Here is a 23,370-nt window from a genome sequence, read left to right on the forward strand (position 1 = left end):
AGCTTCTTAGTGAGGTGACAAGGGCTGAACCATAGAGAGTATACATTGAAAGAGTCATTTTTGTATGTATATATATATTTTAAAAAATACTATTAGGATTTAATAGGAATTATTTTCATGAAGATGATAGCAAAATAATCTAAGCTAATTTGAAAAACAAAATAAGAACTTATATTATTTTTATTAAAGTATGACAAAGGTATATACTTTTTAGGAATTACAAATAGCTAATATAACTTCTCCCGCGATATGGTGGGGGTAGTTGGGTTGCTCTCATGCAAACTGAAAGAAAGTTGTGGGGGAGGTACATGGAAAGTGTTGTAATTGAGACACTGTGTACAGTTGACAAAAAAAAGTCTAACTTTTACTATAATGGGAGTTTTGAGGCCTGATTGGTGGTGTTGGAAAGTTATGGAAAGTTATGAGTCTTTCCTAACAAAAAAGATGAAGTAATAGGGGTGTAAAATGTGGAAGACCACACAAACCTATGTAGACATCATCTTTTAATAAACTTTGGTGTTTCTCCTCCGATTCTCCTCCTCCAAGCTTCAAACCACATTCACCTCTAGACTTGATTATTCAGGAATGGACCCAACCTATAATATGACGGGTTTTTCAACTCCCCTATTTTAAATTGGGAATAAAATGTAAGGGTGAAACAATCAATGGGGAGGGGGAGTTTACATGTTAAAAGTCAAAGACGCTAGCTCACCAATAAATTATATGATTTTAAGTGGGAAGTGTTGTTTCATATCCATATTTCTTATTAAAATATATGTGGTAGGCAGGCCTATCACACATTTCAAATCCCATTCAATATTCATTGACACAACATATTCATATAATGCAAATGCAATGCTAAAAATAAAGTTGACCAATGCATGCAATGGTGAAGTGCATTATGATCATATCATAATAAGGAGATCCATACTATTAATACATTTATTTTCCATTTTTTCTCAAAAATGACATCAAAATATCCAGATATAGTAGTACTATTAAATCCCACTCTTATGCCAAGTATGGAATATCTCATAGCCATTCGTTGAGACACGAAGGACGGATGATTTGTGCTCTTTGGGGAAAGAGTTCATTGAATTGATTTGTATGAACTGATGGATGTTATTATACCCAATTGTTAGTTAGGCTGATTAATGTCACCATTTTGAATATGGTCATATTTTAGACACAAAAGACATGCTGTAGATAGATGACTGTATTCTTTTACTATGAGCTATGAAATTTATGGTTGTGTCGTAGATAGGGATCTCTTGTCCCGATACCGATATCGAGACAGATGCTGTACTGGATAACGAAAATCAAATTTTTGGTATACGTCTTTTCCGATATCCGGATATCGGATACCGATATCGGAAATCGGTTGCTACAATACCAATATCCGTTACCGGTATCCGTCTTGATGTCGTCATCCGCCTCCGTCTCTCGGGGAGGATGACGATATCGGATATCAGAGTTGGATATCGGATTTTGATATCCAACTTAGAGGGTTGTATAAAATATAATTAATTTTTCAGTGTGCAATGGTTGGAGAAGATTTACAGGGCCAGTGGGTAAACAGAAAGCTTTCTACTTAACCATGTAGCTTGTTTAATATATACAGTTCAAATTTTCTAATTTCTTCCATATGGGGTTACATGATTCGCAGTTTAACATTATACTCCGAATCCTTCTGTCCCATATGGAAGAAATTAGAAATTTTGAACTGTATTTATTGAACAAGTAAATAATATGTTAAACATAGATAATTGCTATATATATTACGCATATTAGGGGCTGGTGATATGGAAATTATTTATTAAAATATTATTCAATAATTTAATATATATCCTGCCTTGTTTAACATATGGGACAATAGGATTCGGAGTTAATGTTAAACTCCGAATCCTGTTATCCCATATGGTAAAAAATCAAAAGTTTGAGCTCTATATATTAAAAGAGGTAGATGGTAAAAATGTGGCATTGTTAGCATACAGTATCTGAAATGATGGCAAAACTTGATTTTTTTCTGTTGGTACCAGATATCGATATGCGGATACCGGTTTTGATATCTAGATATCAAAATCCAATATACGTTTTGTCCTAAGCCATCTAATATCCGTCTTCACCTATCAGACGGATATCGTCCGATATCCGATATCAGACACTGTCCCATTTTTTCGGATATCAGATATCGAATGTCCGATACAGGAAATCGAACGGATATCGGACGGACATCGGACGGACAATCCCCAGTCATAGATTCCAAACTATCTCAGCTAAGATGTACTAAAAGTTCCATGATGGTGATTTTGTGTTTAAGACGAGATAAATTAAGTGCATATTCAAGATTTGTAGTCGTCTCTAAGAATGAGGAGACATGCCAGACGTTGTCTTAAACTCCTTAAGGAGTCATCTATAATCGTACATGACAAACTCCATCATCTCTTTTCCTCCATTATAGCTTCCAAAATCATCTTTTAGTCTCCAAAATTTGGCGTCACAAGTAAGACTCAAGAATATGTGAGAACAAGTCAACTTGACTTGACTACTATTGGGGTTATTCTTAAAAACCTAAAATAAGCTCAAAAAATAAGATAATTAAGGGCTTGGGGAATATTCTTTGATACTCATTGACTGAATGTAGTGCTATGATTTATACATCCACTTTATGGTTTTGATGATATATTAAAGTAATTGTGCACAGAACTATCATAAACTATTTGGTGTTATTACTAATCATGAAAAAAAGAACAATGGTTGGTCACCATTCAATTAAATCATAGTGTGACTCATAGGGGAGCACAATATATTACCCAGTATTGTATTTAAATAAAAATAAAAACTTTAATTAGTTCTACAAAATGTATCATGACTTAAAAAATTAGTATCTTTATAAATTCAATGTCAAAAAATTCCAAAAAATATTGTGACTTTAAAATTATATTTTCATCAAGAATATGATTCAACTTGGTCCAATTGGATGCCCGTACAACATGCTTAGAAATTCCTATAAAAATAATAAGCATATATCAAAGATACTATGCACGACCTCAATATTAAAGGACTTGATCAAAATATTAATTTCTGTTTAGAAAAATATGTATGTATTTTATTAAATAATAACTATTTCAGTAACTTCTGAAGAGTTGAACACTAAACATTGTCATTAAAAAGTCTAAATAAAACTAAAGTCAGTATGAAATAGTAATACCTTGACATTTTTTTATGTGGGGGGTAATAGCTCCAAAGGTATTTTAGGACTAGGCTTGTTGGATGGATGCCGTACTGACATTCGTTCTTTCCATTTTCTTCATCCCTTATTGTTTGGACAAATTGACAAATGATTGAACGAATCGAAATCAGTCACCAGCAGTCCGTGACAAATGACGGGTGACTGATGACGACAATGAAAAATGGATGACGATGATGACCGGTGATGTTTACGATGATAGAAAGGAGGAATAAAATTTAAAAAGTGAAAATATAAAATATGAAAATAAAATTGAGAAGATGGGGAACAATGATTGTTGACAACGCAGATGACAATTATGGACGAGGGGGATGACGACTCCAAGACGTGGACGATAAGCAACAATGGAGGGATGAATGAGGATTATTGACAACACTGATGATGACTGCCGCAGATGAGGGTAAGACAACTATTGACGATGGGAACGACAACTGCCGATGACATAGACAATGACCATCGACGATGGGGATGACCATCAGTGATACAAATGATCACCGCAACTGACAGGGATGTGTAGCATGGATAATGGGGATGATGACCGTTGATGACACATACAATGACCACCAATGGCCGTAAAACTAGCGAGGACGACTCTCTCTGTGCCTCTCTTGCTCTTTCTCTCCCTTGATCGCTCATTCTGGCGCTCTTTTCAAATTTAGTCAGAAGGAAATGCTGTGGACTGATGACTGAACGGATGTTGGTTCAGTCCCGTTGAGTCTGTCCGAAAGCTTCATCATACCGTGGGACTATTTGGGACTACTATTCCCGTGGGCACCGATGACAAAAAAAGTCAAACTGTAACATCCATCGATCCAGAATTTGATTAAAACGATATCATGAAATGATCATTCAAGTATAGAACCGGGCGCCGTCCACAGGGTCCCGTCCCGTCCGACGTCGTGTCATGTCTCCCACTTGGGTTTGTTGGAGGGACAAGTCCCGTCCCGTCCCGTCTCGGCCCATCCACCGGTCCCAGGAAGTAAATATACAGTAATAGTCTGCGACGAAGGCTTCATTTCAGCGTCCGACCATGTCCGACCAGTCCCTTCCGGCCGTCATCCTCCTCCCCGACCGCCACCGCAGCCAGGGCTCGCCCTCCGCCGAGCCGCCGCTGCAAGTGAGCGTGGCCGCCGCGTCGCCGCCGCGCGAGTACCGCAAGGGTAACTGGACCCTCCACGAGACCCTCGTCCTCATCGCCGCCAAGCGCCTCGACGACGACCGCCGCTCCCGCGGCGGCGCCGCCGCGCCCAAGGCCGGCGGCGACTCGGCGGAGCCGCGGTGGAAGTGGATCGCGGACTACTGCTGGCGCCACCGCTGCTTCCGAAGCCAGAACCAGTGCAACGACCGGTGGGATAACCTGCTACGCGGGTACAAGAAGGTCCAGCAGCACGAGGCCAGTGGCGCTTCTTCCTACTGGGAGATGGAGAGGGAGGAGAGGAAGAAGAGGAACCTCCCCTCTAACCTGTCCCGCGAGATATTCGACGCCGTCGGGGGGACTCTCGGTCGGAGAGTGTCGCTCGGGCGGGCGGCGGCGCTGCTGCGGGCGCTGGCAGCGCGCGAGGAGCGGCGGGGGAAGCGCCACCTCGAGCTGGTGGCGCTCGAGGAGCGGCGGGTCCGCTCGGCGCAGAGCGGCGCCGAGCTTCTCCGCCGCGCGCTGGACCGCCTCGCCGGGGCCGTCGACGCCCTCGTCTCCTCTCGCCATGGATGAAGTTTCTCCCCTCTCCCCTCTCTCTGTCTCTCGCTAGCTCCGTTTTCTCTCTCTACAGTCGAGATGGGCGGGCAGAGAAGGTGGGTGTTGAAATAAATTCATGGCGGAAGGACTGGTTTGGTTCGAAGAGAAGAAGAGATTAGAAGGGTCACTCCCAAGCGAGGGAGATCATGGAGTTGGCGAGGCCGGACTCGGCGAAGGAGAGCTGATCGTCGAAGGAGAGTCTTCTCGACGCGCCGGGGATCGCCTGGGTGAACTTGAATGGCTTGCTCGTCCCCTCCTCCCCCAGCTGCGACGCGCACAAGGACCACAGAAGCTGCCACGCGCAGAACGAAATTAGGAGTTTCAGGCTTCGAAGAGGGCTGGATCGTAGTTGAGATTTGTACCTGAATCGGATCAGAAAGGAGGAAATTCCGCTGGATCCGTCGTCCGTCTGGCAGCCGGATTCCAACCCTGCAGAGAAGCTCTCTCTTGGCCTGCGGCTCCTCCGGCAGAGGTGGGTAAACAAGCTTCTCGGCTGCGGTGGCGGTGGTATCAATTGTCTTATCCTCCACCGGCGGCTTCTCCTCTTCTTTCGGGGGTACATCTGCTGAGAGATTTATATAAGTGAAAAGTTTAGTGTTTGCAAGAGTTTATAGGCACGGAGCGAGATTTCAGTTCAAATTGAACTGGTGTTCACCTGCAGCAGTGCGCTTCTCTGCGCTTTCTCTGGGACGCTTGTGTGGAAGAAGAACGTGGTGCTCCTGCGGACCTCTGTCCATGAACGGGAGAAGATCCTGGACCGGAGGAACTCAATTTCTCAGCCATTTAAAAGAAGAATGATAGTCAGTTGAGGCATTGTGGCAGAACTGTACCTCTAACAGGCGATCTGGATGCACCATGCCATGCCATCCGCGGATTTTCTGGCCTGTAATTGGATCGACGACGAGAATTGCCGGCATTTTTGCCAGATTGTAGTAAGTGCAGACTTTCTTCCCCTCGCTGCTGTCATGATACACCTTGGTAGAGATGGAGAAAAAAAACCTCAGTTTTTGGTTCATAAAGATTAAAAAAACTGAAAGATTCGTCCAAGAAGTGGACTAACCTGCCAGAAAACGAAATTAGAACGAATTGTTTGGGACACAGCCTCGTTTGACCATGTGTCGCGGTTTAGCTTCATCCAATAAAAAATAAAAGTGAAATTTAGTATTTATTTATATTACTACCAGGGAAGGAGAAAGAGGTGGGAGAAACTTGCCATGTGTGAGGCGAATTCATCAGCTGACTGCAGGTTGACGAGGAGCCACTTGTCCTGAAGTGAGGCATCAGTCTTTGCCTGTATGAAGAAAATAAGAAATAAAATAAAATAAGAGAGAGTAAATAATCCTCAGGACATCATACCACAGCCAAATCACATTTGGTGGAGAATATACATGAAATAACTTAAAATGATGAGTCCAATAAGAATAATGTTCTATTATTTAAAAAATACAACATGAAAAAATTAACGATCAGTTTACTCTATGATCATTTTGAGCAGTATTTAGGCAAATTACTGAATAAAGCGTGCAACAGGAACGGATACATCCATGAAATTGAGAAAAAAATATGATGCCACGAGACGACAGAGTGAGAACAGACCATATCAAACGGGCCCTGGTGCATCAAGGTAAAAGGCGGCCGATACAGAGACGCGAGATTGTCTCTAGAGTTGGCAGCTGAAGACGATGCACTTTGGCCAGCCTCCCAAATTCCTTCACGCTTAGATTCCTCCTCAAAATTCCGAAAAGGAATAACCGATGCAGGATGGAACCTAGATTTTTTAAAAGAGGTGTTAGTTTTGTTGCCGAAAATAAATGAGATGTTTAAATTGAACGGGCACCCCAAAATTCATAAAAAAATAGAAAGTGGGCGAAATTTTCACAAATTGAGATTCCGGCGTCTTTTCCTCCTGATGACGGTTTTTCAGCCCAAAAGACACATTGGACTTCTAAATTAAGAATGCACATGTTCAGGGATTGATAGGCTCGATGAAAACCAGAGTATCATATTCTTGCACAAAAATGATAGTCTAGATATGAAAATTACACTTTTTCTAAGAAAAAGAGGGAAGATTACCCGAAATTGGTGATCGACCAATACTCATGAAAATAATATTTCAACCTCCTACACTCGCTCACCTATAGCCAATTTCCCAATATTTGAATCAACATGAAAATGGACTTCCAAATGTAAGAAAATCGACCCAAAACGTTTAAGATACCGTTTAGACCCGATGTGAAAGAAGTTATTACCATGAATGAGAGATAATGAAGGCAACTTTTTTATTAGGTCTGCGAAGGGATCAGACTGCCAGGATTAATGTTCTTGAAGACATCATCAGTACTGTTACAAACCCACGAGGAAGAGAGAATCTCGTTTTAGTCTTTCAGCATTGACCGGTGAATCTCTATTAATAAAAGATGAACCTGGGAGGGACGAAGTAAAGATGAGGGCAAGAGTGCGTTCTCAGTTGGGTGTGAAAGCAAAGAGCTTCTGCAAAAACTGATATCCTACTACTGTATCATTCTACCCAGTTCTGTAATTTATTTCCTCATTCCTCTTGTTTCTTGAATCCTTCGCTCTTGACCTTGAATCTTCATTTTTGGAATCCCCGTTTCCCTCAATCAGCCCATTATTCTTAAGATCAAGGATCCTGACAAGTACCCACTTAAAAAGACGAATATCGGAAGTATTTCTAGAATAAGAGTTTTCCAAATAAGCAGAAAAAAAGATTACTCCAGAAATTAAAATAGACTAAAAATCAATTTTCAAGAGCATCCTTGGAAGTGGGTTCCTCCCAAGAAAGTATAAGGAAGAAAGATTGGTACCTATGAAAAGCGGCATCATCATACAGTATTTCCCTCTTCACCGGTAGAGGGGCGCGTACCCCATCGTCAAACGCCTGAGCCTCCACATGTTCATCAGCGATGATGCTCTCCCTAAAATGGAAACCGAGCCGAGAGAAAGATGAGTAACATTAAAAAAAATTAAAATCTTTTCAAAAGATGGGAAAGAGAGAGATGATGACCCCGTGTCATGGAAAGCCGGCGAATCCGAATTTGTTGAAATTGGTGCCCCCAAAGTCTCATTGCCGACATAGAACAACTGAAGCGCTTCCTCAAGTTTCCAGCCTGTGGCCTGGACGATCAACAATAACACAACTACCCATCAATAAAAAAATAACTTGATCTAAAGATATTAAACGATAGAGAAAACTCAGCGCGTAGCCAACCCACATGGAAATTCTTTCGCCTCAAGTAAGAGAATAACAAAAAAAAATTACGCGGTGGTAGAGAGAAAACGAGAAGAATCCATGAAACCTGCAGGAACTGTGTCGCGGTATCAACGGTTTGGCCGACGGCGATCTCGAGGAAGGACGATACCAGGTTGTCCCTCTCCGAAGTAGTCGTGAGGCTCGCCATCCGTCGTTAAACTCGGCTAAGATTTGATGATGAACAGATGATGCCCTTTAGAAGAAAAAAGTTCCCCGCTTTTCTCGAGCAGTTCCGGAGATTCGGCCGATTTCGACGCGATGACACGCCACACAGAGAGAGGGCGATGACTGCCAGTACCACATGAATAGTAGAAAGTACTTAACTTTGATTTCGTGGTTTTGGGCTTTTGTTTCTGGAACAGGCCCATATCGTCGCAAGTATCTTTGGCCTTATCTCAGTCTAAGATTTAAGATCAAAACACCATCTATGGATGATATGAACTGCATAACAATAATTATTTCATGGTGAACAATCATAACCTATTATTCAATGTCTCCGGACATCGGTAAAGCTACCGGCATCTGCCTTCATCTCGGGGTTTGGATGCCATTTGTGGATATCGAGTTTTCTGATGCTAAACTTAATATGTTCAATATGTTTTAAATAATTTTCCATTCAATTAAAATAATTAAAATATATGTTTATAGTATGAGATTAATGGGAAATGACCTAATTATGCATAAAATTAACTAGCTCACAAAGATGTGTGGGTGTATGCGTACAAGAGTAATTATAATTTATATAATCAACTTAATACATCATAATACATCTTAGGACCCTTCCCAATAATCAACCTCAATGCAATAGCTTGAGTAAACAGATACGACCGCACCATGAATGTTCCAACTTCTCCCCCCAAATTCCACGTGGGACTTATCAAGCAAGCTTGCATTCTATATGCAATGTCATCTGGACACCAAGCATGTACAATTTTTTTAAAACATTTCTCCATTCTGAAATATGGATATTTTAATCTAAGATTCAAATATCATGTGCTAATAGATAGTAACACCGTCCATCACCATCCAACTCCTTTAGTATCTACTTTGACATCTGATGTTAGCCACATTATTAATATCCAATCAGTATTTTTAATACCATCATTGTTGGGTTTTGAGGCTTGATTAAAGCTATACCATAGTTTTCTAAGCAACAAAATGTGAAATTGATTATAAATAAATCTCTAAAACAAATCAAAATTTTGGTACTTTATGGGGAACTTTTTCCATCCTGAACTTGCTCCATTGGATAATATCCTAAAGATGTTCACATGTCCGACCTCTATAAGTATCCACATGATCAAGGGGCTCTTGGATATCCACTTCTTCTCCTTCAACTCTTCTTCAAGCCCTCATAGATCTTCTCACCATGAAGACACTCTTTTTAGATGAAGAGAGAAAATAAAAATCAAGAAAAAGGGGAGGGGGCACCCAGCTCTAGCTAGCTTGGGTGCATGATAATCATAAATAATATGCCGATTTTCACTGTAACTTAATATATCTTAGATGTGTATTCTCATTAAAAATGATCATAAATAAAAAATAAAAAGGCTTAAAATGATTTATTGCACTTTAAAAGAATTTTATGACATTAATTTGATAATTTAAATAATTTTACAAGTTATAAAATATTTATTTAGTTTTTAAAATTATTTTTAGGGATTTTTACATATTTAAAATGATATTCTTAATTTGAATTTTTGGTATTTTTATAGAATTTTGTAATACTAACTTCATAAAAATATAATTTTCAATTCATTTAAATATTTTTCATGAATTATTTGATTTTTTCAAATCTTAGAATTATGTGACATGATAGTAATCCCCTACACAAATTAGAGGCGATATAAAACCGGATGGCTCAGATTTCTCAAAATTGAAACGATGCCATCTAACTGTTGGATCATGTGCCTTGGTTGAATCATGAAAACATGCTTTCCATGGATGAGGAAGTGTGTTATCATTTATAAATCGATCATTGACTTGTTATCACAGATACCTAACGAAGAACTTGTTCCACCATTGACTTGCTCACTCTGAGATTTTTCTGAAGCCATTCACATGCCCAGCCTCTAGAAGTATCCACACGACCATGTTGCTCATGGATCTCCACCTCTTCTTCTTCAATCTCATTGAAAATCTCGAAGATCTTCTCTCCATGAAGACAACCTCCATGGTTGAGTGGAGAAGAGAGTGGAGTGGAGAAAGGGGGGCTCTCAATTTTGAAATGAGTGTGCCTTCCCTATTCATATTTCACTTAAGTTTTTCCCAAAAACCCATTAAGTAAAATATATTCTCCAATGCCCCTATGATCTTATGTGTGTGACCCTCTAGGCCCATGTATCATTCTAGTTAATAACTTTAGTGTCCTAATAACAATTATTGGCCAATCTTATTAATTAACTGTAGCAATTTATAGATTAAAACTAAAAATCGATGTAACCAAATTGATAGGTTAAGTTTCCAACCCATGGGTTGCCCAAGCTATAACTCGTGCTCTAGAAGATACCGAGTAGAGTTCAAACTCGCTCGTGACACATTTATTGGTAAGAAAACTCATCAAGGGTGGGCTTTGATGTTGTGCTTGTGCAATGTGATTCTCCAAACACTTATTTCACCCATTTAATATCATTGCCTGATTGACACTGTTCTGTCTTTGAAAATCAGTTTTTTGGCATCTTCCTTTCTGAATGAGATTCATGTAAATCTCATGTTTCAATTTTCATCATTTGCACGATAAAATGAAGCTTGAATTGTTTTTTTTGGAACAGAGGGAAGTCCACGTCACATACTATATGTTGATCTCCAAATTGATGGGATTTTAGCAATTCACTAAAAATGGGAAGTAAACCAAGTGAGTGATGTGTTCTCCCACTTGCATACACCATAGGAGTTGAGATATGTGCTATAACTATCTCCAAGAATATTTATCTTAATGATATATGTCATGATATGATATGGGATTCATAAGAGAATAATAACACTAAAGCCCGTGATATTCTATTTCTAATTTCACTTTGCTTGATAGGAGGTCAACATAGTTTTATACCACCATACCAAATCCCAATCTTGTTTGGGAAGACATCTTCTTGGGTTTTATGTAAGGATTGTCCAAGTCTGGATGGCTTGAGGCAATCAATGTGGTGGTCTACAGGCTCAAAAGTATAAAAACTTTATTTATTTGAAATATCACATTATTACGTCATACTGTGTTCACCATTAGATGGCATGGTTAAGATGCTCTAAGAAAGACACCCAAACTTAAACCTAATCCATGCCCACCTTCAGAAATCCAAGGTATCTATGAAATCTCAAGCTCTAGAGCATGAGTCTAGGCATTTAAAATTCTCATATGTGTATTTATTTCATCATTTGTAGATACTTTCTATGTAAATAATAAATCCTTCATAATTCTAGCTAATCTTTAATTTACAGGGATGTGTTGCATTCTGTTCCATATCCTTCAAAATTTTAATCAGTTTATTACTCTCAAATACCTTTTGTATAGTTAAAAGAGAATTATGGACTTTTATCTTTTCATGGTGATATTAAAATTACAAACAATTAGTTTAATTAAATTATGTATTTAGTTAATATTTAAAGTTTAGATGGTAAGTGAACCTTTGTAATAAATGATGTAATACGATACTCGTCAGGATGGATCGACTCGAATTACAACATAGTTAAAGAAAACTAAGTGATGTAAATGGTATGTAATGAAGGTATGCTAGCGTGAGAAAATAAATGAGAAGTATTTTGACAGAACTGACGAGTCCGAAAAGATCAGTTATAATTCCACAGTTCGACTTGTCAAAGTCAGACTCCCAATGTCCCAATTAGATCAACTAGACGACTAGATAGTGAGGGTACCAAGTACCCAAAGACGTCCTCGTCCTCCACCGTGAGGTCTAATTGTATCACAAGAATTTCCTATCTCTCAACAATGAGTGGCTATTGTTATCGCAATATTTTTTTCCTAGACAGAGGAACACATACGACGACAGCACTGAAAGAAATAACTTGGTTGCGAGCAAAGGGGAAGCAAGGGAACCCGAATGGGTATGAACCCGTAGTCCATTGCGTTGTTGTCCTCAAGCGAGCTCTAGTCGAGGTTGCACGAAGGCGAAAGTGCACAGGAGACCAGGACTGGCAAGATTTTTCGGACACGCACGGGGGACGGGGAGGAGCTTCAAGAGTATTCGGGCATGCACAGGGTGTGGGCGCACGCGGAGGCGTGGTGTGGGGGCACACGCGGAGGCACCGGGGTGCATGGAGATACTGCTGGCACGGGCGTACGGTGAGTGAGGGGTGCACAGATGCTCACGGGCAGGGCGAGCAATGAGAGGGGATGATCGACGAGCTAACGCTCGCTGGAACGCGCAAGCGGGTGCTGCGTGCTCGGGCACATGGGTGGGCGTGGATGCGCTCAGTTGCGTGGGCGAGCGCGGGCGCGCTCAGAGTACGTGCTCAGGCACGCGGGCAGGCACAGACGAGCTCAGGCGCACGGCCGAGCGCAGACACGATCAGGTGCACGGCCACACGCGCAGGGGTGCGCCGGTGGGCGTGGGGCATGTTGGGTTCTGGTGGCCTTGAGATGGATGAGCAACACAAAACGATGCGCAGCGGAAAACGTAATTGCGAATCGAACGGCATCGAAAAAACCATTAAAATGACGTACCTTTGCACGAATCTCATTCGTAATTTCTTCGATCCCGGAGTGAGACAAGTCTAGCTGCTCAAGTGTGCAGCCTCTAGACGTATCAACGCGGTCCTCGGCACGTCGGATCTCCTCCTTCTCGTTGACGAGCCCCGTTCTTTCTCCGTCGGTGTCGTTACGTCGTCCCGATCACATCAGGGATGGAGAGGGGGTGTGGGGAGAGTGGAGAAGAAGGGGAAAGGCCCTTGAACAATTCTGGCCTGGGTGAATTTCGTTCAGGGCCTTCCCCTATTTATACTAAGTGGGTATTTTTCATAAACCCCCCCAAAACTTAAGTATATCTTCCAACGTCCAAAAGACCATTTGCGTGTGACCCTCTAGGCCCATGTATCAGTCTAGTTAACGACTCCAACAGCCCAATAACCTTTATTGGCCTTCCAAATTAATTAACTATATCATCATATAGATTAATTAACATCGGATCGATTTAACCCAATCGATAGGTCGAGACTCCGACACGTGGGGTGCCAAGCTACACCTCGTGTCCTAGAAGATACAAAGGAGTGTGTATCGACTCACTCATGGAACCTGTTCGTCATCGGTTACCGTGTATGTATAATTCCTCATCCACTTGACGCTCCTTGGATGACTTAGGGTATGGTCAACTGTCAAACCCAAATCGATCATCCGAGTTAGTACTGATGCATTCAAAAATCATCGGAGAACTCTTCTCCGATATTTCACTGCCTTGGCCAAGGACTTCATCGCATCCTCTTCCTTGAGCTGTCACCTCTTATACCGAGGGTGGACGATCCCATCTTGACCACTCAATCGCCTTCGTGTACTTCTTGATACACCCGAACTAAGACCGTTTAGAATCCCATGATTAGAGACTCGTTGGCCATAGCCAAAGTACAATCGTCCGTCCACAAGACGTCTTTGGTGTCTCAGGTCTAAGGACCACTTACACAACCGTGACGTGAATCAACCTGATTGACAGTTCGGTATAATACCATTCAGGGATTCGTACTGATCAATTCAGTGAACTCTTTCCACAAAAGAGCACCCACTATCTATTCTTAGTGTCGGCACACTAATGGCTACGGGACCGGCCATACTCATCATATGAGTGAGGCTAGATAGTGCTATTCTATCCGGATACTTCGATGTCCTTCTCGTGTATCCTTTGAATAGGAATGTTTAGAACACGTGCTTAAAGACTAGTGATCTCTGTATTACGATCTCATCGTAATTCACTAAGTTCGATCATGTATTCGTGGACTTCATTATACGCATCACACGTGCACTATAATGAATATGTTCTATTAATGAATATGGAACGAGATGTGGAATGTGTGATTGGCTTGCCAGCCACATATATTTCCATCAGGGCACACACAGGTACGCGACAGACATGGGTGCGTATGTGCGGCCCACTGGTGGGCGCAGACGCACGCGAGCACGTTGGGTGGCAGTGGTGATAATGACAACAAAAATGGCGACCCCTGTAGTGTTGACAATGGTGGCAAAGGCGATGGCGACCCAAGAAGGGTTTCTTGGAGCAACCTTTTCAAGAAATGACTTCTTGAAAAAGATAGGGATCCAATCCAGGAGTTGTCGAAGGCAACGGGAGCGTTGGCGTGCAGAAAGATGATCCAAATAGGAAATTCTTGCAGGCCTGAGAGGGGGACGCGGCATTCTTGAACTGGATTCAAGAACGGGCTCGATGCGATGAAGAACCAAACGTGTGAAAGAGCAGCGATGACGGTTGGCCTCCACAGAATGACGATGTCGTGGAGGGAAGAGGTGTATCTGCGTGACTCTTCCCACGATCTACGCTAGAAAATTGTAAATGATAACTCCCAACGGGAGGAGGCGGGAGCCTTATCGAAGAAGACTTTCAACTTTCAATTAAAATCCAAGCCTTTCCTTGGGCATGTCGTCCCTTTATATAGGATAGGGCGGATGCCAAGTGGGCCAAAACAAGGGGAAAACCATCTCATGACGAGAATTCCCCTTAACATACATTACAAACATAACAAAAATAACATGGAAGAGGCCCAAACATAATGGCCCAATCCAAAATGTTTCATAAAATAATTCAAACATACAGAAATAACACCAAACTTGTCGACTATCGCTAGACCGAGTACTTGAAGTCATGGTTGCGGACGTTGGCTCGGACTGCTTGGTGTGGTTGTTGACATCCCTTGCTGCTGGTGGCGAGATGGCCCCCATCAGTAAATATGTTTCATTCTGGAGTATTTTCTAATTTTTGGTATGTTTAGGTTTTATTTTTTAGGAAAATTTAAGCAACGGTAAGTACATAATTAATAATGTTTTGGCATAACCATATTTTTACACAGAATACCAACATAATCTAGACGTCAAGCTGGTTCATATATATTTTTGTGAACTATAGGATCCACACTTTGGCCCAAATAATCCAAATTATGTGTTAGCATTTAAAATTAATTAAAATAAACATTTAATGTTAAATCATCATACAGATATTAATATGATTTATGGGAGAAAAATGATTTCCACTTGATTCATGATCGATCATTCGGACCTGGAAATCTAGATGTGTATGTGCACAAAGCTTGGAAAATATATCCTTCTCCACTTTTATCACATTATTTTAACAAAAATATTTATTTGGAACCAGAGAAAATGAGTATTGAACTGACTAACTCATTAGGGCATCAACAAACAGTCTTAAAATCCCACATAAATTTATTGATGTTTTTTTATATATTTCTTTGTTTGAACCTTCCGCAAAACTATTAGACTTTCTTAATGGAATAAATTACCTGTCATGGTACAAAAAATAAAGTATAAAGTATTTTTTGTAATTTGGTTGAAATCGAAGCATAGAGGTGCATGGATGGATCATATATATTTATAAGATTAGAATTATATGGAAACAAAATCACTCACTTGGACTTACTTTACCCTCTCATATTTGTATTGGGTAAATCTTATGCATATTTCATCTAAATCTTTTTCTTTGTTCATTATTTATTCTTTCTACCGAATGTCACTTATTTACAGCACCAATTAGGTCAAGAATCATCTCCAATATAATACCCATGAAGTAGTTGAGAAGTATTGAGATGACTGATTTATTTCACAAACTTATTTTGGATATCCCATTGTCTGCCATGGAAATACCAAAATATTTTGTGATTCTTAAATAGATCATTTAAAATAGAACGAATTACTATCTGTCATACTCATAATATGGTTGGGTTATTTCTATATTTGTGTATGTCATCTTTGCACAAGGGCCATGTTAATCTTGTATGTATCATTCTGATTTAATTGTAAGCCCCAAAGGGTCCAAAATTATGAATATAATTTATATTTGGGAAAACACTAGAAGTCGAGGATTAGTATGAAATTTAAGTATTCAATATTAGTATAATATGATATCACCTATCCTCATTTGTGTTTTAATATTAGTCAGAATTAGTTGATTAGTCAAAGGACAAGGTAAATACACATATGAATGGATTAGCCTGAATTCATAATAGAATGTAAATGATATATGGAGAATAAAAAAAATGTATTTACGTTTGAAATTACTAATAAGAGATTCGTGTTAATGAACATAATGTTTGGGGAATTTAAATACTCAAATTGGAGGAATTATTGAGGCTATTTATCTTATTTTAACAGGTTTATCAATGGTCATGCTCAACTCCTGGACTTTGCTGAGGTACTGAATAAATAAACCAAGTGTTTAAAACAAATGACAGCTGTCAAAATAACTACTATTTGACATGATTCTCAATAATACATTATATCACAATGAAGAGATTAACCCTATTTCTGGTGATAATGAAAGGGGTACATTAGAATTGGGCTAAAATGGCTAAAGATTAATCATGGGTCGATAAAATTTCTACAAGAGAGATCGCCTGATATTATCAATGAGAATTTCATTGGGAAAAATTTCAGAGATGAATAAATGTAATGCAATCTTTAAACTAGAAGTATCAGCTCTTATGAGGAATAAGAGAAAGCCACTCATTGTATAATGTAATATTAATTTATGTAGAGAATTAAATGTTAAATTCATGTAAAAAAAACGCGAATGGTATTAGATTTTCGTCAAAGAATATGAAGACATGTTACTGCACTTATGAACCAGTTCTCTCATGAGATGAATAATACTTCCACGAAGGTAATCATGGATAAACTTTGTGTGTACTGTGTTGATGATTTTTAACAAACCACAAGGTTAGACCTATGTCCCATTTATTTTCCTTCAAATGTGCATTTTAATTGATAACATGGAATGATATATTTGAAGAGAAAATAAACACCAAATACCTACAAAAAAGAGGGAAGGAGGTGAGAAGCCTACCATGACAATAATCTCATGCATGAGAACATGATACATCTTCATGAACCCCTTTTCCATGGATGAACATCCCAAAATCACTGCTAAAACTGTTTGGATCTAAGATTATTGATGCATGATACATCATTATAGACACAAAGAGATATAAATGCAGTTCATCCAATATAAGCACCATCACAGAAATTCCAAATGAGGAAGCTGGGGAGCAGAGATGTATCAATGGATTCCATCAAGAGAGAGAGATAAGGGATATAGAAATAGAAACATAGAGATATGGAGAGAAGAGAGGGAAGAATCAGATAAACCAAAAACCCATAATAGGTGCCAATCAAGAGAGATAGAGATAGGGAGAGAGAGAGAGAGATGGGACTAACATGAGTAGGCATGTCCTTGAGCCAGGGGTCAAGGGGCTTGCCAATGGCATACACGATGAATCCAATGCAGCGAAGGTGGTCGGCGTCGAGCACATTCCATCCGTAAAAACAAAGGCTGGCTTCTTCATCTGGTCATATATCCTCTGAAAGTCCAGAGACTTGAACTCATCCACTCCATCAACACGCACACGGCATGCATGTCCTTGTGTTAAGAAAGAAGAAGACAAAAACAAAGAGAAGGAGAGAATAACTCGGCAGCCACATCAGCAACACAGATCGCCAATAGGGATTTAAAAAAAACAATAGCTAGTAAGAAAAGAACATGTACCCTATACTCGTTAAGAAGTTTAGATGGTCAGGATTAAATATAGGATCAAACATAGACGGTTAGGATTTCATCTAGGTAGGATCAAACGTAGACAGTTAGGATTTCATCTAGATAGGTAGCAAACTAAACGGTTAGGATGAATCTTGAACTAGCCGCTATAACCACTATAACGGCTACGATTAAAACGCTAGATAACAGAATACTATATAGTAGTATAAATACAAACCTACATTTGATGAATAAAATTGCGGATTCAAATGATTTTACTTCATTGTCTCTCTCTCTCTCTCTCTCTCTCACTCTATCTACTCTTCTTCCATCTCCGTTCTTGTTCTTGAGTAAACATAAGATTCAAGAATCTTCACACCTTGGTCGCCTCATATGCATCCTACATCACCGTTACCTGCTGCTTCATTTCCATCAGGCTCATCGGCTGGAGGTCCCTGTCAAACTTGTTCACGGCCAAGTCCCTCTGTATCTACTCCTCTGTCACCTGTGGGTCGTATATGCTCACTGCAGCCTTGTCCCCTAGCAGCCCCTTGCACATGTTGATGGCGGGCGTCCCGCGAGTGCCGCATGTGTCCTTCTTGAAGAAAAATCCCAGCACTGCCCACTTCTTTCATGAGACTATGTTGAACATGGAGAACACCACCCTGTTCACGAACCTGCTCTTCTGGTAGTCATTGATCTTGATCACTTGCTTCCAATAATTGTCCACCTCCGACAGCCCGTTGCACTCACAGATGTAGACCGGATTGAGTATGTCCTTCTGAAAGCATGACCTGCCAAACCCCACGCTTGCATTCAAGAACTTGGGCCCAATCGTTGAGTTCCTGCAGATCGAAGACATAGTGTCAAAACCAGGAACGTTGCGACTGGAAGTCTGGAGAGAAGAGAAGGAAACGAACAGAAAATCTTGTATTCATCAGAAAAGAGAAGAACTGAGTTTGGCCCATCATAACTATTGACTCTCTTGCCAAAGTTGGTGCCTTAAAAGTCGTAATAGATAGGTTTCCAAGAATATTTTCCCTCTTGATTTGGTCATCTGTCTCAAATGATACACCAAACTAACATTGAAGGTAGTACCATGCTGGGCACGAGTCTCCTCCCAAAATATGCCTAATAATACTCCATTTCAATGCTAAAGGATGGAGAAAGGAAAGCCATGAAGCTGGACAATATCCCGCATGACCTTCTTGAACCATGTATTTAACACAACTGATATTTCAAATGAAGAAATTTTTTATACTCTTGACCCTGTGGACCACCACATTGATTGCACGAAGCCATCCAGACTTGGAAAATATTAACATAAAACACAAGAATATGTCTTCCCAAAAAAGATTGGGATTTGTTATGGTGGTATAGAACTATGTCGGCATCCCATCAAGCAAGGTAAAATTATAAATATAATATCAATGGCTTCCGAGTTCTTATTCTCCTATGAATCCCACATCATATCATGGCATATATCATTAAGATCCATGTTCTTGGAGATAGGTATGAATCCCAAATGATCTCAACTCCTATGGGGTATGCAAGTGGGGTAACACATCCCTCGCTTGGTTTACTTCCCATTTTTAGTGAATTGTTAAAATTCCATCAATTTGGAGATCACTATATCGTATGTGTTGTGGACTTCCCTATGTTCCAAAAAACTTCAAGCTGCGTTTTATCATGCAAATGATGAAAAATTAAAACATGATATTTACGCGAATCTCATTCAAAAAGGAAGATGCCGAAAAATTGATTTTCATAGACAGAAAAGTATCGATCAGGCGATAATATTAAATGGGTGAAATAAGTGGTTGGAGAATCGCATCGCATAAGCACAAGTGCACAACATCAAAGCCCACCCTGGATGAGTTTGCTTACCAATAGGTGTGTGAAATATTGGAGGGCTAAAATCATGTTAGATGACTGATCTTGCTTCAGATTTTCAAACAGTTACAGTACCTCCATATTTCAGACATTGAAACACTGTTTAAAAGCTGAGTTGACGACCACACCAACTTTGCATACACAATGACAAAATACAGATGATAATCTGTTAAACATGGGTTCTTGTATCTAGTAAAGCATGTAATGATATGGACGCCTGTAATGGTTCTGCATTCCTAGAATCTATTTCAATGGGTGTAGATGATATTTAATGCCCCATGCACTCTATCTTTTTTTTTGGGAAAAAACAGGCACATATTTATTGAGACCTTAGAGTGCTAGGTTCAGTTGTTCCTGATGCTCTTCAATTGGCCTAGTTTAATTAAAAAGGATGTGTAAAAAAAAACAGTCTAATGGTGTGGCTAAAAGACAAAATTCATAAGGGCTTGACAGGTAGACATGATATTGGATACACCACATGACCTGATGTCATCCTTGCACTAACAAGTCTAGTGATAACCATATTTTATATCCAACTTTCATAATACATTCATACTGTAATTCTTCAAGGGGTTAATTAGCCATCACTAAAGGAGAATGGTTTAGGATCGTGAGTTTGCTGAGGCAACATATTATATGTAGGCATTATCCTTCTTTATTGCTAGTAAATTTGGACTCACATGCATTCTGCGAGAAGGATTGATGTCTTATTTGAATGGTCTGGTGGCAACTCAAGGAGGGGGGTTGAATTGGGCATTGTAAATTTTTATTATCTGAACTCAGGTTTTGCTGTCTATGAAATAAGGGGTGATGAAAGAATATAAAATATTATGATCCAAGTTCAGGAAAAAAACTATCGTTTGTCTTGTTCAGATGCTCTTCTTCTCGGACCCTCACCTATCCACCCGCTAATTTATAGTCTAGGAACCTGCATGCTCATCGATGACAAATTAAGATTGTTTTATTGAGCCTTGGTACCCTACTGGGGTTGACCAAATTATAATGCATCATTTGTTGGTATCTTGGCTCCAACAGCAGCCACAAATCTTAGATCGGGCATGGGCCTTCAATCTTCTATCTTAAACATTGACACATGTGGTCCTTACGGTTATTGTGGCCTTCACCTCCACGGGCCATGCCTCCAGAGTGGATTAGGTCCTACTGAAAAAGAACTATGTAATTAATTCATCTAAGGTATTCCCAAATACACCTATAACTCTTGGCTCTCTTTAGGGGAAAAATCCTCATACCCCGACATGCCGAGGTAAAAAAAATATTAAAAAACAAAACCATGAACATATCATTTTTTACAATGAATCGCATCAACCTCCGAGCGATTGAAATAAGAGGAGGCTATCGCTGTTTTGGCGATTAAGAAATGCGGAGTTTTTAACTGTCAGAGTGAAAACATTAATAATATTTTTAGAACGGTGTGTTGTAAAGGATATTCATTCATTGGAAGAGGACTGAGAAAGGAGTTGATTGACTTGAAATTGCAGAGAAAGTGCATGACATTAAATCAAAATAGAAATAATTTTATAAGGGCATATTCTAATATAAGTAGTGATAATATCATCAATGAATTTTGGGATCAATTGTATAAGGATATAGTGGAAAAGTTACCAGATTTTGTAGAAAAAGAAATATTTAATACACAAGTTTATAGGAAATTGAATGAGTACAAGAATAAGGGAATAAATGATAAATGGAATGAGTCGGATTTAAGAAAATTACAAATGCAGATTGAAGATATAACTAGAAAATTCGATGAAAATACTATATTTACTGAAACTCCTAATTTAATCAAACGATTGATAGGAAAGAATATTATTAGCGCTAAATACTATTTGAAAAAATACATTACTAAAGAACTTTATGATAGCACTATTGTTCAATTTGGTGAATATACGATAGAAGCTATTCTTATATATGCCTTAAGTGTGTCCTTTCACAGTATTCAAGAGAACTCGGTTGTGAGGGTATCTACATTTTTGGGACTAATAGATAGAATTTTTATGACACAGGCTAATATAATTAATAAGAATAAAATTAAAAATAGTCGAGTTGATAGTAGTAGCGAAGGTGATATCAGTCATAAAAAAGGTAAAGAATTTGAAATAGGTAGAAGATTGCTTGAGTTTATGATTGAAAGAAAATTTATATTTCTTGAATCCATTTCCGCAGATGATAATAAATCTGTAGTTAAAAAGAATGGACATTAAGAAGAATCGTTCTACTTTAGAAAAAATAGGTATTCTTATGCCTAGAATACTAGCCCGCGTGAATCTTAAAGAAGTCTTCGATCTTTTGAGGATATCTTTTTATCAGAATAAGGCTATAAAGGTAACTTATCGCCTTGATGCTCTTTTAAAAGAATTATCTATTAAGGTACAAAAAGCTAGGTATGAAGATTTTATAATCACGTTAGCTTCCGCATATGAGGATTTTGTCTTTTATCTGCCTGCATTTATGGACTTCCGTGGTAGAATTTACCGATCAGGTATCTTGCATTTTCATGAACGTGATCTATCTAGAGCTTTAATAGTCTTTGCCAACAATATTCAAGAAGTAGAAGGGTGCAAAGACTCGGTAAAGGACATAGTAACCTCTTCAGCTGCCTTTAAGTATAAGAAATTCTATCTTTATGATGATGCTCTTCAATGGTATAAGAAAATACAGAGTTTAATCTATGCTTCTGATGAGAGTTTAATAAGCTTCGCTAAGGATGCTAGCGATCCATTTCAGTTCATATCCAAAGTCCTATGTTACGATGTAGTTCAAGAATATAATAAAATACCAATAACGCAAGATGCCTCTGCTAGTGCCTATCAAATCATGAGTTACTTATTACTTAACGAAGAAATGGCTATGAGAACGAATCTTATTCCTCACCCTGATGGTAAAATACAAGACGTATATACCTACTTGCTCCAGGATTTAAAAGAATTTATTAATCATCGAATAAATGATAAGGTAAAGATGGATATCATTGAATATAAGTTAGATAGAAAGCTCATTAAGCTTATTTTTATGCCATTGATCTATGGAAAGACATTGATTAGTATAGAAAAAGATATTAGGAGTACATATGGACAATTACTAAGTAGAAAAGATACATATAACCTCGCTAAACTTAGCGATGAATTCTGGAATCATAAATATCCAGACATAGTAAATTTAATGAAATTGATCAACATCGTTAGTTGGTTTTGTTCTGCAAAGGATAGAGCTATTTTCTATAGTATACCTTTTTTCACTACAAAACAGGATTATATGGCTTTCAAAAAAGAATGTATAAATGTTTATGAACGGAGTACAAAAAAGAGACGAAAAGCTACTTTAAGTATACCAACCACGATACGGGATAAGCGAAAAACACTATCAGCAACATTCGCAAACTTCATTCATCAAAAGGATGCATACATAGCCATGAAAGTAGTACAATCATTATCGAATCAACAACTTGAAATCTACACAGTACACGATAATTTTATCACAACTCCACCTT

At 39.1% G+C, this 23,370-nt stretch overlaps 3 protein-coding genes and 1 non-coding gene across 5 annotated transcripts; 1 reads left to right on the forward strand and 3 right to left on the reverse strand.

Moving 5' to 3' along the window:
* Window positions 1-4,280: 4,280 nt before the first annotated feature.
* LOC144717067 (trihelix transcription factor ASR3-like) lies at window positions 4,281-5,621 on the forward strand. Its single transcript, XM_078592390.1, has one exon. The coding sequence runs from the start codon at window positions 4,281-4,283 to the stop codon at window positions 4,956-4,958; it is 678 nt and encodes a 225-aa protein (XP_078448516.1). The 3' UTR covers window positions 4,959-5,621.
* Window positions 5,029-8,551, reverse strand: LOC144717066 (UBX domain-containing protein). 2 transcript variants are annotated; one of them, XM_078592389.1, is made up of 10 exons: window positions 8,300-8,551; window positions 8,008-8,117; window positions 7,808-7,918; window positions 6,579-6,750; window positions 6,196-6,273; window positions 6,043-6,111; window positions 5,813-5,956; window positions 5,638-5,734; window positions 5,345-5,544; window positions 5,029-5,274 (listed from the first exon to the last, which is right to left on the reverse strand). In XM_078592389.1, exons 1-10 carry the CDS (start codon window positions 8,399-8,401, stop codon window positions 5,107-5,109), a joined length of 1,251 nt encoding a protein of 416 aa, XP_078448515.1. In that variant the 5' UTR covers window positions 8,402-8,551; the 3' UTR covers window positions 5,029-5,106. The 2 variants fall into 2 exon arrangements, with proteins under 2 accessions (XP_078448515.1, XP_078448514.1); XM_078592388.1 differs by having other exon boundaries at window positions 5,345-5,547.
* A 7,600-nt stretch (window positions 8,552-16,151) lies between these two features.
* Window positions 16,152-16,253, reverse strand: LOC144700351 (U6 spliceosomal RNA). The gene has a single exon (XR_013580722.1). It is a non-coding gene; the product is annotated as a U6 spliceosomal RNA (small nuclear RNA).
* Window positions 16,254-17,434: 1,181 nt separating this feature from the next.
* LOC144716381 (UDP-glucose/GDP-mannose dehydrogenase family protein) lies at window positions 17,435-18,621 on the reverse strand. The gene is given in 4 exon segments (XM_078591498.1): window positions 17,435-17,757; window positions 17,760-17,822; window positions 17,825-17,855; window positions 18,349-18,621. Coding segments are annotated over 4 exon segments (690 nt in total).
* Between the last annotated feature and the right edge of the window lie 4,749 nt (window positions 18,622-23,370).

The sequence above is a fragment of the Wolffia australiana genome, chromosome 2, assembly GCF_029677425.1.
Source record: "Wolffia australiana isolate 7733 chromosome 2, ASM2967742v1".
Taxonomy (NCBI): Eukaryota; Viridiplantae; Streptophyta; class Magnoliopsida; order Alismatales; family Araceae; genus Wolffia; species Wolffia australiana.